At 45.3% G+C, this 16,683-nt stretch overlaps 1 protein-coding gene across 1 annotated transcript in view; it reads right to left on the bottom strand.

Moving 5' to 3' along the window:
• Positions 1–16,683, bottom strand: part of plcl1 (phospholipase C like 1) — an 81,522-nt gene that overhangs the window by 13,594 nt on the left and 51,245 nt on the right. The window contains exons 2-8 of the mRNA XM_069662876.1: positions 16,199–16,273; positions 15,832–16,119; positions 15,457–15,747; positions 13,305–13,696; positions 11,803–12,928; positions 11,507–11,683; positions 2,509–2,871 (exon numbers count right to left, since the gene is read on the bottom strand). Of these exons, the coding sequence (XP_069518977.1) occupies positions 2,509–2,871; positions 11,507–11,683; positions 11,803–12,928; positions 13,305–13,696; positions 15,457–15,747; positions 15,832–16,119; positions 16,199–16,273 (2,712 nt within the window). The remainder of the gene's footprint in view (positions 1–2,508; positions 2,872–11,506; positions 11,684–11,802; positions 12,929–13,304; positions 13,697–15,456; positions 15,748–15,831; positions 16,120–16,198; positions 16,274–16,683) is intronic.

The following is a 16,683-nucleotide window of genomic DNA, read 5'->3' on the forward strand; positions in this document are numbered from 1 at the left end:
ACGAGATGACAACGATACTACAGCATATTGTACAATACTATATGATACGATACTTTACGATACTGTACGATCGGATACGGTACGATACAATGTGATACTGTATGATATGATACCGTACGGTACGATACGAAACAATACTAGACCGTTCGATACTATACTATAGGATCCTGTACAATACGATATGATACTGTACAATACTATGACACGATACTGTATAACACCACACTGTACCGTACGATACTGTAAGATACCGTACGGTACGATACTGTACGATATGATACTGTACGATACTGTAAGGTACGATACTGTGCGATATGATACCGTACAATACTGTAAGGTACAATACTGTACGATGTTGTACAATTCTACGGTACAATACTGTACGGTACGATATTGTACGATACTGTACGGTACGATACTGTACGATATTGTACGGTACAATGCTGTACGGTACTGTACGATACTGTACGATATTGTACAATACTGTATGGTACGATACTGTCCAGTACTGTACGATACTGTACGATATTGTACGGTACTGTACAATATGATACTGTACGGTACTGTACGGTACAATACTGTACGGCACTGTACGATACTGTATGATATCGTACAGTACAGTACTGTGTGATACGATACAATGTGATACAATACTATGATATGATACGACACAATACGACTATTATCCTAAACGATACTGTACGATATGTTTTTTTACGATATGATACTATATGATGCAATATAATACATTACAATATATGATATAATACAATATGGCACGATACGATAAAACACTATACCATACTATAAGATGCTATATGTTACCATATGATACTATACAATATGATACATTACAATATAATACTACACGATACATTATGATACGATACAATATAGGATATTATGAAAACTGGAAATTATCTTTATTTGATAAATTGCAGTTATAAATTATGTAGTTATTACTAATTATCTATTATTAATCAGTATTAATCATGTCATTATTATTCTGTAATTTTTTATTAATTAACAATGTGATAGGACACGGTACGATAAGACTTGTATTTTACTCACTACTATCTTTTCTTTGTGACCACAAAAGACCACACACAGGGACACCTGCTCTTTAATGTTTTCTTTTAACTTGCCTCATTGTGGTTCTCTATTAAACACATAAAAAATACAAAGTGCCAGAGAAAATATTTGGTTGGTGTTCTGTTCGCTGACACGAGAATCCAGAGCTGATTTTGGTTTTATGTCCAGGTCTGATTAGAAACCTGTTCCTGCCTCCCGGTACAATGAAGGTAAATGAAATTGTGTTTGTTCTGCTCAAAGCATTAAAAATGTAAAACTTCACATCACTTTCCAGGAATCATGTCCTGTTACTCTGGATAATCCAAAATCCCCTCTGAACATTTTTCATTTTCCTTTATGAAAGAGTGACAGAGATAAAAACCAGGCAGAGAGAGAAGAGAGAGGTGAATGATTTGGTCGATTCCTGCTGCCGAAATTTTTAAAAACCCGATTGTTAGGGTTTATAAATCAAAACAGTCAAAGATAGACGGATGAAATGTGTGAAATTCCAGAAATTCATTAAATGTAGTGGGGGAGGGACCTCCAGACCTTTTGTCCCTGCCACTTTCTCCATCTAAGCTGCACCCATGGGTGCATGCTGGTCCTCTGATGACTCAGCTCGTGGAGGCAATTAAAGCGCTTCAAGTAGCTTTTGTGTTTTTCTGTTCAGACACAAAACAAAGCAAATGTTCACCTGGACTGTTTCTGCAGTCTGTGCAAGCAGCCAATTTACAGAGATAATCGTGAGTTAGCTAACAAAGGACGAGCAGACTCGTGTTTGGAAGAGTGCCTGTGTGTTTGTGCCTCTGTCCCTCCAGCCTCTCTCCTTTTACCTCTCCGTTCTGTACATTTATGAAACAGGAACATTTTCATGACATAAAAAACATGTGTGCGTATAGTTGTACTGTAATGACAGTCCAATAAAAAAACCCAGATGGTTTAAAGTACCAGCAGAGAGTGCTCTAAAAATTTGCCGTCACATTGACTTCTTGTGTTACCTACTGACCTGTCAATAAACTACTCTTATGATGTTATGTTGTTTGTAATGAAAAATGGACGACGTGAGCAAGTCAACACTCGACACCAAAGCATCAGAGAGTGGATGTAACTGTTTGTCATCTTTTTTTAAAGCAGCAACAAGAAATTTGTCGACACGCCCAAGTGAGTCAGTGAAGGCACCACGTAAGAGCAAAGCAACATCAAGCGTCCAACCTCGTTTGACTGCATACTATTCAGCTCAGCTTCAGCAGGCCTCTTCATAAGCAAATATTCTTTTTGCACTAAGGGAGTAATTCCTAAAATGTTGGTCATTTAGATTCAAAATATGTAGATAAATATGTAAATACAGGGCCCATGGTTTTCTCCTGTAAATCTTCCTTTTGCAGCCTGGCAATCAAACAAGGTATTTTATAAATTCCAACCCACTCCCCCTCTCACCTGAGCGTCCTCCCGCAGGTCCGTCGCCTCTTTCAGAGGAGCACTGGCCGGTTTGAACGTCTCGTCCACCACCTTGATGCCCGTGTGTCTCAGCGTGACGTACTCCCTCCCCCTCCTCCCGACCCTCCTCACAGACAGACCTCTCCGATGGGCTTTCCCTCCTCCTCTGCGGTTGGTGACCGCCACGTGGACAAACAGGCTGGTGTGTGGTAAGGGGTCTCCCGCCATGCCCAGCAGGGGCACATTGCGGTAGCCGGGCTGAAGGCACTCGAAGGCCACGCTGTACTGGCCGATGAAATCGTCTCCGATGTAGTCGTCGTCTAAAACCACGAAGCGCAGCAGGGCCAGCTCGGGCATGTTCACCTGCAGACAGGAAGTGAACAAAGAAGAAGACATCTGTTCATGCTGCTTTACTGAATCTGATTCTCTTCCTTTTTCTCTCAACACCTCGTTCGGATCTCTGTCGAAGAAAAAGACAGCAAACCGTACTTCAAGATTCTAATAAATTTAAGGATAAAGTGCACAATGAGGTGGATTTAGAGCCTTTTGTGGGGCTTTTGACTTTCATCAGTTTAATTGGATTTATATCCAACATGGTTCTAAAGCGTTACCTGAAATGCTTACGGCGTTTTCCATCAATGCTTTTTGTTGGCCGGATATTAAAACATCAAAGGAACAAGCTGAGCTACAGTTAGCAGCAGCTCGGTTTGCAGCACCTGCAGCACAACCAAAGACCATAGAAAAAAACCCAGATTTTAACCTAAACCTGCTTTATTCAGTCATTAAACCAGCTTTAACTAGCAGAGCTGTTAGTTTTAGAGTTGAGGAGATATTTCCGGATAATTCGGCTCTTGTTAAAAGCTCTGGGAACATTGAACACTGAAGGAATCCTAACCCACAAACAAGCTAGTGGCAGCTCAGCTAGCCGCAGCTCCTGACATCATGTATTTTTGCTTAAGGACAGCATCAAAGAGAACTGATTTTTAACTAGAAACATTATTTACTGTTTTTATCACCAGGTCTGTTTGTTTCAGAGTGGAGATGATCTTTCCGAATAATTCGGCTCTGGTTAAAAACCTTGTGAACATTGAACACCAAAGGAATTCGGTCCTACAAACAAGCTAGTGGCTGCTCAGCCATGCATAACAAAATGGGATACAGCTCAGAGTCTTCTCGATTTATAATTCAAATGTAAAACCTCTTTGCATATTTAATTATATACTTTTCAATAATCCCCTAAATAATCAAACCTGTTAGTTCCACCTCGGAGCACACAGAGCGACAGTAATCTGCACTCAGAGACAACAAGTTAATCTGTTGGATTATCGAGGCTTTTAAATGTTTGATGATTTCTCACCTGAGGAGACGCCGACACTCTGATGGTGTTTAAATGTATCTTTACATTATTCATCTGCTCTGCATTTAAACACATCACGTCAGCTCTTAATAAGGAGGAAAAGGTGCACTTCATCACACGTTCACAGCAGGTACGATGATTCATTAGTGACAATATTCAGCTGAGAACTAAACACCATGTCTGCTGTCACTCCTGAAGCTGTTCAGGTGCAGCATTAACGCTAATCACACGCTAATAAGAGAGGAATATATCACATCAGATATAGTCAGATCTCACCTCCCCTACAGCTAATAAGGCTCTAACACACACACACACACACACACATGAACACACACACAGAGTAAGTAGGAGGATAACTGATGGTCCTGGAGTGTGTCTGTGCATAATCATTTTGTTCACAGGAAGCAGTAAACACCTTTCACAATAAAACACCATCAGATAACATCGACTTTTCTCCTCACACACAGTCACACACAAGTTTTATAGCAGGAGACAGATCCTACAGTGTGTGTGTGTGTGTGTGTGTGTGTGTGTGTGTGTGTCCACAAAACTAAAACCATATGAAGTCTTCAGGCTCAAAAGGAAATAAACTCAAGCAGCACATTTGAGAAGAATACTGAGATTACAGTTAGCATGTGTCTGAATTAGAGTCTCTGTGTGTGTGTGTGTGTGCGTGTGTGTGTGTGGGTGTGTGTGTGTGTGTGTGAGTGTGTGTGTGTGTGGGTGTGTGTGTGTGTGTGTGAGTGTTCTGTCACATCTGTTTTATCTAAAATTCTGTTGTTAAAATACTTTGTGTGTGCAACAAAGGAGCCCAGCAGCAGTAATAAGCTCCTCTTCCACGTTCTGCTGAAAGCTCTCTTGTGATGTCTTTGGATGTCGATAACAATCGCAGGAACAGTTGCTGAGCGTAACAAAGTACATTGGTACATACAGGCTGCAACGATTCGTCAACAAAGATCGGATGAGTTGGTTAGGGGTGCTGGTTTAGTTTAGTTAGTCGCACCGATCGCAGGTTTGACCCCCGGTCTGCAGATCATTAGGTGCATGTCATCCCCCACTCTCTACTCCCCATATTTCCAGTCAATCTTCAGCTATCAGCTTCAGATATCTAATAAAGGCAAAAAGTCAAAAAAATTATCTTAAAAAAAAAAAAGTTGGCTACATCATCGTGCGTGTTTTTCATGCTGTGGACATGACATGGTTTTCCTGAGTCTCTGAGCGGTGAGACATCTCACATCCTTACTCTCTGCTGAGAGTTGCTCATGCTCATGCTCGTCCTGAAACTAGTCTGGGAGCAGTTCAGCAAAGAAAACGATCGCCTGCAGGATCTGTAAAGCGGACCTTGCTTATCACGGGAGCACGTCGGTGATGCACGAGCATCTGAAGAGAAGGCACGCTGGAGTGGTGGATGATGCAGACTCACCCATATAAGATATTTAGCTTCTTAGCTAGCTAACGGTAGCTATCCATAGACGAGTTGTATTGGATTTTAGTGCTATAGAAATAACCTGACGAATCTCTCTTTAAACATCAACTGTGACATTTAACTCAACAGTCCAGAGTGTTAGAGTTATTTTTTACACTTCCAGTTCCTCACCTGAAACACCGTTTCTCTCCTTCTTATCTCTTTTGTATCAGCAGGAGCCAAATCAGCAGCAAAGTTTATTAAAGACACATTTGTGAAAGAAGAAGTCATATTTATTGTCTTTATTGTCAGTTAGCACGAGCTTAAAGAACCTCACACTACATTTAGATTAAAGAACCTCACACTTCATTTAGATTTAAAAATATGAATTTTCTGATTAGTCGACTGTTTCAATAATCAATGACTAGTCGACTGTAAAAATAGTTGTTAGTTGCAGCCCTATTATTTTCCTAAATCAAAAGATGTAAATACTTCTTCCTATTGTTCCTGAATGCACCATCAAACAATTGACCATCAGTCTGAGGGCTGCAAAAGGAAACACCCTCTGACCTGCAGGCTGCCCTTCCTCTGCAGTGTATTGTGTTTTTGGGGTAGCACAGGCCTTGTCGACCTGTAACGGGCTTTTTGGTCCTGATGTGCAAACTTCAAAGGAAGAAGCTCCGAATTTGGGACGGAGCCGGGGGCAGTGAACGCCTCACACTGAGGCAGAAATGTAATTTCATGTGAGCGAAATAAAATCACACAGACAGAGATAAAACACCCGAACGTGTCCACATGTAGTACATACAACCTTATACTCTACACACACACACACACACACACACACACACGTTCTCTTATGCTCTACAAAGATGTGAGGATTAAATTATTTCTGTGTGAGGGAGACGCCAGTGATGGATGAAGAGCAGAGAAGATGTCACAGTGACTGAACGAGGAGGCTGCTCCCTCAGGCCGGCACTGCACTATTATGAAGAGTATCCTCCTGTGTGTGTGTGTGTGTGTGTGTGTGTGTGTGTGTGTGTGTGTGTGTGTGTGTGTGTGTGTGTGTGGGAATGTGTGTGTCTTATAATGCGTCTCCGCTCCTATAAGCTGTGAGCGAGGGCCGAGCGGTCGGGAAAAGCTGAAGTTTCATGCATGGGCGAGTCAGACAGACAGCTCCAGCTGACTCTGTGTGTGTGTGTGTGTGTGTGTGTGTGTGTGTGTGTACCAAAAGATGACTTCAATCCTATCCTCAATTTTCCTGCAACAAGCCGATGTCTGAATGGGGTTGAATTCGCAGCCTCGCTCTGAGACTCTTACATCATCTTCACATCTGCAGGTGTCACATTAAACTTAAGCTACAGTTTAATGTGATTTAAAGCTCTCACAAAAACAAATGATGGAGCTTTAAATTATTTCTCGATTAATCTTTCAAACGCATTCGATTGGAAAAAGTGCTCTTTTCAAACACAACCACGTAATTTGTGCAAACACCAGAATCTCTCACAGTAATGAAGAGAAATGCTTTCCTGCAGATGATCCGTATTTACATAAAAGCTTGTGAGAATAAAAACATCGAGCTGAGATCGTCTCCATGAAGACAAACAGCAAAAGTCTGAATGTGGCTCGACTAACATTTTCTTAACACTCACAGCAGTTTAAAAGAAAATGAGCTCTTAAGACTTGAGAGAGGCGGATCAAACATTCGTATCTCGTATCGTGTGCGCCGTCCTGAGGTTAGACGAGAGCTTAGCGCTGCTTTCTGAAACAATTCAGAGTGGACAGTTATTGTCCAGATGGATGCAGCACAATCAAAGATATCTTCTTTTCAATCTTTGTTGCCTACATTACCCACGATGCATCTCAACTGCAGACACTGCTGTAAGACATGTAATAAATTCTGACTGTGTAAAATCTGTATTTGTACTTCAATGTCAACCTTTTCAGATTCCTAGGTCATCCTAGGTCTCCTGGGGGATCCCGCGGCGTTCCCAGGCCAGGTGGGATATATAATCCCTCCAGCGAGCTCTGGGTCTGCCCCGGGTCTCCTCCCAGTTGGAGGTGCAAGGACAACCTCCACAGGGAGGCGCCCAGGAGGATCCTAATCAATGGCCCGAACCACCTCAATGGCTCCTTTCGATGTGAAGGAGGAGCGGCTCTACCTCTGAACTCCTTACCTTCTCTCTGAGGCTGAGCCCAGACACCCTGAGCCGCTTGTGTCCGTGATCTCATTCTTTCAGCTCATGAGCACAGGTGAGGGTTGGAACGTACATTGACTGGTAAATCAAAAGCTTTGCCTTCAGGCTCAGCTCCCTCCTCACCTCGATGATCCGATACAACATCCGCATTACTGCTGACTCTGCAACAACCTGTCTGTCAGTCTCATGACACATTTTACCCTCACTGTGAACAAGATCCCGAGATACTTGAACTCCTTCACTTGAGGCGGAGACTCTATCATAGCCTCAGACTTGGAGGAGCTGACCCTCATCCCAACCGCGTCACACTCGGCTGCAAACCGCCCCAATGCCCGCTGGAGGTCCCAGCTTGATGAAGCCAACAGGACAACATCATCTGCAAAAAGCAGAGATGAAATTCTGAGGTTCCCAAACTGGAAAACCCTCCTCCCCCCGACTGCGCCTTGAGATCCTGTCCATGAAAACCACAGACAGATTCGGTGAGAGCGTCTCATACAGGTGCTAAACATCTGCAGAGGACAGAGAGGAAAACAACATGTGACTCGACGTGGGAGTGAAACCACCTGTTATTACATTTCTACGTATCATCACATTTTTGTTTCACAAAATCTCGCACCTCAACCCCGTCACACCCGAATTACACAACTTGTGTTTTCTGTGTGCAGACAGCTGAGACTGTGTTTACTGTGTGTTCAGGAGGTGTGTGTGCTGATGTGTGAGAGCGAGCGATACGCACACTGTAACAAACAGCATGACCTCCACTGTGTGACTGTGTGAGTCCAACCATTTGTGTGTTTTTCACACTCAAACTTTTTTTACAAACCGCAAGGAGAGCGAGACGTGGCTGCAGCGGGTCGGACGCCGTGTGTTTGTATCAAACCTGTTTCATCAGGTTTACTCAGACTGCTGCTGTGATCCAGCCCTAATCTCACATTACCACAGGTGAGGCTGTTCTCTGTGGCTGAAGTACTCAACAGAGTTTATGAATCAAAAACTGCAATAAAACAAAGTAATGAAAGAACACGTTGGAGAGGACGTTAAATAAAGTCTCTGCATGCGTCACTTCAGATTTTACTCTCAGCCTAAAAAGGATAAATGCTGATGATGCGGAGCTGCAGATGTCTGGAAGATCCAGACAAAATGTCACAACTCTTATGTCCCAACAGTCTCAGTCATGACTTTAATTAACCACAACAAGAGAAACACTCCAGCGAAACAAGCTGAGACAGTTTAAAGCAGATCTTCTGACAGCAGCGGTGAGGGGAACAGGACTCAACTGCTCACGCTGCAACACAATCACAGTTTCTGACATCACAGTTAATCAGGCATCAAACTCAACGCTAAAAACACTTCAGGCAAAAAGTCATGAGGCAGGACGGAAAACGTTCGCCGCAGTCTTCACAACAGCTCTCTGCAGACGGAAACACTTCTTCACTCTTTATTGTTTGACGGCTTCACCAGTTTTCTTGTATGGAGCCTCGTAACACACTGCGCTCTTTCTCCAACTTTGTCTTAAATTGTCAGGAGTTAATGTGTGAGAGGGGCTCAGGTGACACAGGAGTCTTCTACCTGTGAATGTTTCCAAATAAAACTTGCTGGTCTGTTTATTCCTTTGTTTTTACAGTAGTCTGCTAGCTAACTCCAGGCTTCTCCTTTCATGTGCTCCGTCTTCATGTAGAGTCGATCATTGCTCAGAGAGTACTGACTTAATCATTCAGAACATTTTAAATGAATGTCAAACATATTTGGAGCCGAGTGCACCAGCTGGGCGTACGCCTGGGTGTTACGTTACGTCCGACATAGAGCTGAAAGTTACGACTGTCTTTAAAATACGCCCTGTGCACCAGTTAGACTTAACAGACTTAAGCCCAGTTTGTGTTGCACCCGGGTGCATGTTTTACGCCTCGGATGGAGCAGGTGTACGTTTAGAAAGTCAGACTTAAATCCACGGTAAAACAACTGGTGTCCGATTGGCTCGGTGCACTCGATGTAAATTCGATTCAAGAAGTCCGTCGTAGCTAACCCGGAAGAGAAAAGACCAATTTTTTTCACACCCAGCTGGTGCACTCGTCTCCCGGGGGTCAAAGGCCGGATCTGTAAAGCCTCATATTAACAGATAATCTGGGCTGGCGCAGATCGATGTCCTCGACCAGATTTTTGCTCCAAATGTCGAAGGGCTGAATCAGGGTTAAATAATCCCAAAGCTTCTGTAGTGTTTACACTGTTCATCTGTTTCGCTCAGCTTGTTCAGGCTGCTGTAACGTGTTTATGAATCAGGAGGACAAACTCTGCATTCTAACTTAAAGTCTGTCTCCTGCCAGAGAGCCCACGTAATCACACGCAAATATTCTTATGATTGAAACTCTTCTGCAGACTATGTGAAAGCCATTATGTTAGGACACACACACACACACACACACACACACACACACACACACACACACACACACACACACACACACGACGGTGCCACAGGGAACGCACCACATCAGATGTGACAGCTTGTCATTACAGCTCAGAGACAGTAACACAGGACTCCTGTCAGCGAGCGGCGGAGAGTCAAATCAGCATCACGGCAGCCATCAAACCTCGTCTGCTGTGATGAATTCGCCGCAGTCATCAGTGTTTTCATGGGAACAGCTAATTTAAACCCTGATGGTGTGCAATTAAGTGCTCGGCGCTCCACTTTCACGCAGGTGCAGAGACTCACATCATCCTCTTTATGTTGCCATTCTCCATAAATGTTTGAACACGTTTAAATGCACATTAATGTTCGATTTCATGCTGTCAGAGCACGAGGGAGATGGATGCATGTCTCTTAATCACAGCGTATAAAACATGCTGCAAAAACAGCACAACTCATTGTGTTCTGCAGGTCAATCATCGCTTCTTATTCGTCTCTCAGAGAAACACCACATGACGTGTTTTCTCTGAAACGGTACACTGATATTTTTGGTTCTGTGCAGCAAACAGGATTATTATGAGGAGCCAACATGCAGTTATGTAAATGGCTGAGAGGCTTTATTGCTTTTCTTATTATCATTATAAACAAAATAAAGTAAATGCAGCTTTTTAAACACGACTCAGAAGTGTCTCTGTGAGCATTATGATAAGTAGTGTCTCTAAAAAACTCCAAATTAAATAAACAGGGACATTTTCTGACCTTTTAATATTATTTATTTCATATTATGAGAATAACAACATTTAGATGAGCTGCATGTTTGTGTTTTATGAGGTCCTTTAAGTCTCCTTCTGGTCCATTAGGAATTTATTTGCTTCTTTTAAAGAGCAGAGGAGGAATTAATGAGTCTCACCAGCAAAGAAGCCAAATCTAAATCCATTAACCAAAAACAAATTCATCCTAATAACGGTGTATTAGCGCCGCGTCACGTCCGTAGACTTGGTAAACACAGCCACCATGACGCCATGCACTGGTCTGTGGACGACTGTTTTAGAGCCTCAGCCTTGTTTTTGTATCTAACTATCCAGGTTTACAGGCTGTCAGTCACAGGTAGCCCCGCCCTAACCCCTCCCCTCTTCCTGGTCTATGTGACTCTCTGGGAGCATCAGTGACTAAATGAACATCATGCTGTGTTGAAGAAGACTTGAAACTAGAGACTGAGACCATAAACTCATTAGGAACATGTTTACTGAGGGAATACATCAGGAGAGGAGGAGGAGCATTTTTTCATAGACAATTTTTGCAACCAGTGGAGTCGCCCCCTGCTGGACATTAGAAAAAGGCAGCACCACATTAAAACAGAGACTATGGACAGGCACTACAGTTGATGCCAAACTTCTGGTAATCAAAGCTGCAGAAACCAGCAGAATAAACTCACCTGACAAGCTTCAACAATTGCTTTGTTTCATAATATAATTAAATGAATGACTGCAAAGTGAAGTGGTTCAACCCAGACCCTTTGCTGCATGTCCGCCTCTCTCTCTCTGGCTCCATCCACAAACCTAAAAACAAACTAACTAACAGAGCAGCGTCTGTCCCCCTGAACAGAAACAGTTACCACCTGTAAAATGTCTTACCTGAAACTCAAAGGTCTCGTCAAACAGCGGGTCATCCTGGTTCTGAGCAGCAGTACGTGTTCGCTGCTCTGCACAGTCCGCAGGTACACCGTGCAGCTCCAGGACCACGTACGGGTCGATGACCTCTCCTTTAGCCCCGGATCCCTGAGGCTTCGGCAGGTTGTGAGCACTGATCACCTGCACAGGAGAACATCAGAAGTTCATGTTAAATTAATTAGCTGATATCTGAGATAAAACCTCAGAATCAGATATTTGATATTTCTTTAATAAAAACACAAAGGAAGCAGCTTCTCCACCTTTATCCTCAGAGTTTGTGCCGGTACTCCGGGAACGCAGCCCTGTGTGTGGGCGCTGAAATACGACACCTCGTCCCTCATCACAGCCGGTCGGAGAACGTAACCACACCCTCCGTTCTGCGAGAAGCGACCTCTGTGAAGGTCCAACATGGCGCCGGGGGTCTGCTGGTTCAAGGCCACGAGCTGGACGCCTCCCTTCCAGTACCCCTGTGGGTTCGGGTTACTGGAGTCCAGACGCACTGAGCTGGGTCGCACCCGAGTCAGGGTGCGTTTGGTGAACATTACAAGGTCCTCCGGGCTCTCTGTGGTGAGCCGCCCCGCCTCGCCCTCCCCCAGCGAGCACAGCGTCCAATAAGGTGGCTCAGGAGCCATCGGGGTGCCGGGGGAGGAGGGGCTGCTGGGCGGGGACTGCTGCTGCGCCTGTTTGTGACTCGCTCTCTGCGCGTAGAAGCTGCGGCTGCCCGTGCGAGCGATCGCCACCAGGTCGGACAGGTCTTTGTGGAGGCGGAGCTTCCTTGGCTGAGAGGGCGGAGGCACCACTAAGACCACGCCCAGTTCCTCTTCACCGGGGATGGTCATTCTCCGACCTGCCAGCGGCCCCCCTCCTCCGATCTCCTCGTCCTCCTCGGACACCTCCCCGTCAGAGCCACCCTGCTCCGGGGGGAGCTTCTTCCCCACAATGAGGATGCGTCCCTTCAGCTGCTCCGGGGAGGGTAATGTCGTGGCCCGCCCCCCCAGACTAACAGGAAGTGCCTCTGGGGTGTAAAGACGGGAGCCGAACACTTTCTTGAGGTGCTGTGCCATCGTACGCTGCTGCCCCGGAGAGCAGCGCTGACACAGGTAGACGAGGAGCGGGTACTGAGAGGTCAGGAAGCCGTACTTATTCACCACCTCCAGAGCAGAGCGGATGGTGACGGGGGCGTGGTGGTGGTGATGGTGGTGGTGGTGATGATGGTGGCGAGGGATGTCAGGCCCGTAGTCCACCCCGAGGAGAGGCTCTCCCTCCGGGCCGTCAGTCACCCCCAGCTCCACACAGCGACAGCCGGACTGCAGAGCTTTGATCAGCCCGCCGAGGTCGGCTCTGCCGTGGACCTGATCGTCCAGCAGGTAGGAGCGGTACGACGTGCTGAGGAAGGACACAACAACATCACTCATTCACTGCTTCGACACAATGTTTTATAATATTAATAATGTTTAATCGTTGCTTAAAATTAAAAGGATTAAATATTTATTGACCCCATCATAAACATCTGAACAATGTTCTTTTAATACTTTGTTTACTGGCAAATGTTCCTACAAACAATTTGTCTAATTTAATATAAATACATATTTGTTAAACATTTGTCGTATGCAGCGTTCAGTGAGTAAGAAGGACCATCTGTCAGATGAGAGAACAGCCACTCCTGAAAGAGGAACCTTGTATGTGGCTGATGTTTGAATGCTTTGATTGACAAGTTTCACTCTATTCGTTTGCTCTGATTACACTAAATGTTCAGCCTCACCTGATGTAGTAGTGGGACAGAGGCATGTTCATGTCCTGACAGACTCCCAGGTGCTCGGGGTCGAGCAGCTGACACTCTGGTGACTGCAGGTATCGAGCAAATCCGTCCAGACCCAGCAGCCCCCTCTCCTTCCCCTGAGCGGACGGCTCGCAGCGCCTCAGCAGCTCCCAGCAGCCCTCGGTCGTCGCCAGAGACAAACCCTGCTCCGTCTCCAGGAACAGGCGGAGGTCCTGCGGGTCCAGACACTCGCGGTCCTTCGACAGCTGCACCAGCAGGAAGTAGACGTCCGGCCGGGTGCAGAGCTCACAGTAAGCCTCCTGGAACTCCTCTCGGGTCACATGGGAGGTGAGCTTCTCCTTGCTGCGCTGGATCTCCTTAAAACGCAGTCGGACCTGCGGGAGAAGAGGGAGAGAATGATGCATCCCTTAATATAACGTAAACAGGTGAGCTGTATAAAGATTCTCCCCGTACAGTTGTCCTGAAGAGAGAAATGAGCTATAGAGACCCAAACTGTTTTTTGTACCAGGCTGTAAACATGTTTATTTCTGCTGTAAAGTTTAACATGGGGCTCTATGGGGACTGACTCACTGCTGGAGGCAGCCTCAAGTGGACACCAGAGGAACTGCAGTTCTTGACACTCCTGTATTCGCCCTGGAGGCTGCTGCTTGGGTCGGACTGACAGTGAGTTAATTAGTCAGCAAACTGTAATTAAACTTTAGTAATAATATTTCAAAAAGGATATTAAAGTGACCCAAATTCATCTTCTTTGATCTCACTCTGTTATCTCTCCATCTCTGTCTTTCATGTCTATTATTTTTCGTTCTGCTTCCTCGTCTTCTCTCCGTCGTTTTATCTCGTCCGCTCAGCCCCTGTCAGTAAAAATCCTCCCACTCTGATATCATCTCAGTGAAAGTATGTCTGAGTTCTTGCAGGTGTTCAGCAGTCAGCTCACCTGTCTGAACGCACACAGACTTCTGAGCTCTCTTTGTGTGTGTGTGCAGCTCAGACCTGTGTGAAACTGCACATCAGACGGCCAAACTAACACAAGCAGAGGAGCAACAACTTCCCGTCTCCAGGGATTAAAAGTTGTGCTCCAAATACAGGAACAGGAGATACAACACCCCGCTGTGCGTGTATCTGAGGTAAAACCAGACTTATATCACCTGCTGTTTTGACACGCAGTCAAGCTTGCAATGATAATATCGAAGCACACGATGGTTTGTTTCTTTAGTTGCAACCAGAATATATTTAATATCCAAGTGTTGTTGGTGCAAGACACCTGGGTAGCTCCGTTTTAGCTGTCGTCATTTATTTATAGACTTATTTTAACTTTTGGACTTGCTCCAGTAGATTGCTTCAGCCAGCAGCTGTAACACAGGCTGTAATGGCTGCAATGTAATCCCTGGTCAAACTACGTCCGCTAAAAGTTCTTGTTGTTTCCACTGACAGGCTCAGATTGTTGTTCTAAGTGTGTGACAACATTACAGAAAGGATCCCGACAGAGACGGACCTTTATGTTTTAGTTTTTTAAAACCAGAAACAGACGTTACATCGCTCTCTTCTTACCCACCAGACTCCATTGATATAAACAGTGATTTTACCTCACAGAACAGAGAAGCTGCTGGTCTACTTGTTTGTCTTACTTTGTGACTTGGGTGTTTTAAATCATTAGTTCTCAATCAGAATAAAACTTGGTAACAAACAATAACACAAAAAAGCTTACCTATCAAGGCAGCGGTAGACCAGCAACTTCTGTGTTTTGTGATGTTAAATCACTGTTTTTGTCAATGGAGTCTGGTGTGTTTGAAGAGAGCGATGAAACATCTGTTTCTAAAGTTATCTTCCTCTGTAACAAAAAGGTCTATCTCTGTAGGGATCCTTTCTGTCATGTTGTCACACACTTAGAATAACAATCTGAGCCTGTCAGTGGAAACAACAAGAACTTTTAGTGGACGACCTTTGATCAGGTGCAATTGAATCCAAAGGTTTACATTACAGCCATTACAGCCCTTTTCACAGCTGCCGGCTGAAGAAATCTACAGGAGCAACTCCCAAATGTTTTGCACATATTAGTCATTAAGACCCTAAAATATGTTAAAAGGGGCCCAGGTTTAAAATGCCTGAGAGCCCAGTCATCGCTGCTACTCCTCACCTTGGCCTCCTTGATGCCGGGGTTCAGTTTACAGATGGTAGCGACCGCCACGTCCTCCGACACGATGCTGTTTCCAGATTCATCCACCTGAGAGAACTCCGCCGTCAGCCACTCGCTCCTCATCTTGCTCCCCAGGCTGCCTTCTACTGCCAGACCTCCTTCACCCAGAACTCCTCCACCACCTCCACCTCCTCCTGCTGCACCAATCACAGAGGGGTGCGCCAACAGGTAGCGGAGGCCAGTCACCCAGATGTTAGCCACATCTGCCGACAGTGCAACCAGGTCCAGAGACTGCAAAGGGGAGGATACATACAGATTACATGCTGGATTAATGGGATTATTCTCTGTAGATGTTTGGGTTAGGGTTAAGGTTACCTGGTAGTCGTCTCCGTGTATGATGGAAAAAGCTGCCTCCTCAGCCAGGTGTTCAGACAGAGGTCCGTTATGGAGGAACGTCTCTGTGCTCTTCCCGGTCCGGACCTCTCGGACGCTGGAGACGTCGAGCCGAGCTCGGTCCCCATCCTTCTTCGACGGCTCCCAGCGCAGGCAGCTCAGGTCCGAATCCAGCGTGTAGAAACGACAGTAAACCCGAGAGTTGGGCCGGATCTTCTTCAGCTCACAGCCGCCCTGCATGAACGCCAGGCAGTCGGCCGCACTGCTCACCTGAGACAGAACATCAACTTCGGATTAGTTACAAAACTAAGTGTGCTTTTACTGATGTAGTTCTGTGTTTCAGACCTACCTTCTTCTCAGAGGGCATGCTGCTGAAGGACACCGTCTTCTTCCTGCCTCCACCCATCTTCTGCACCGAGGGATCCTGGGAAAACACAAAACAGCTGCAGCTTAAAATAATCGACATCTGGAGATTTCTCTTTTGGACTACAGGCCGCAGAGTTCATTCTGTGTTTTTGTGTTGAAAACACACATGCACAGCTATTTTGTAACCCTGCTAACATCCCTTCCTCCTGCCTCGGGCCTCTCCAGCCTCTGACAGTTTGATTGACAGCTCCATCTCTGCATGCTGAGCAAATGTCAATGTGAAGTTACCTTTCATTAGAGCTGCAGCGCGTCTGTCTGACTGATAATAGCTCCTCACTCATTCATAACGAGCTGTGACGGCCTGAGCTCAGGCGACAGCAGTAATTACATGTATCTGTGAGAGCTGCAGCCTCCGTCCAGCAGCTGCACAGATACTGAACTAAAGGACAGACTCAGGTGTTTACAGGG

This window comes from Semicossyphus pulcher, unplaced genomic scaffold, assembly GCF_022749685.1.
Source record: "Semicossyphus pulcher isolate SPU_LCO1_2020_fin unplaced genomic scaffold, fSemPul1.0.p SCAF_15, whole genome shotgun sequence".
Classification (NCBI taxonomy): domain Eukaryota; kingdom Metazoa; phylum Chordata; class Actinopteri; order Labriformes; family Labridae; genus Semicossyphus; species Semicossyphus pulcher.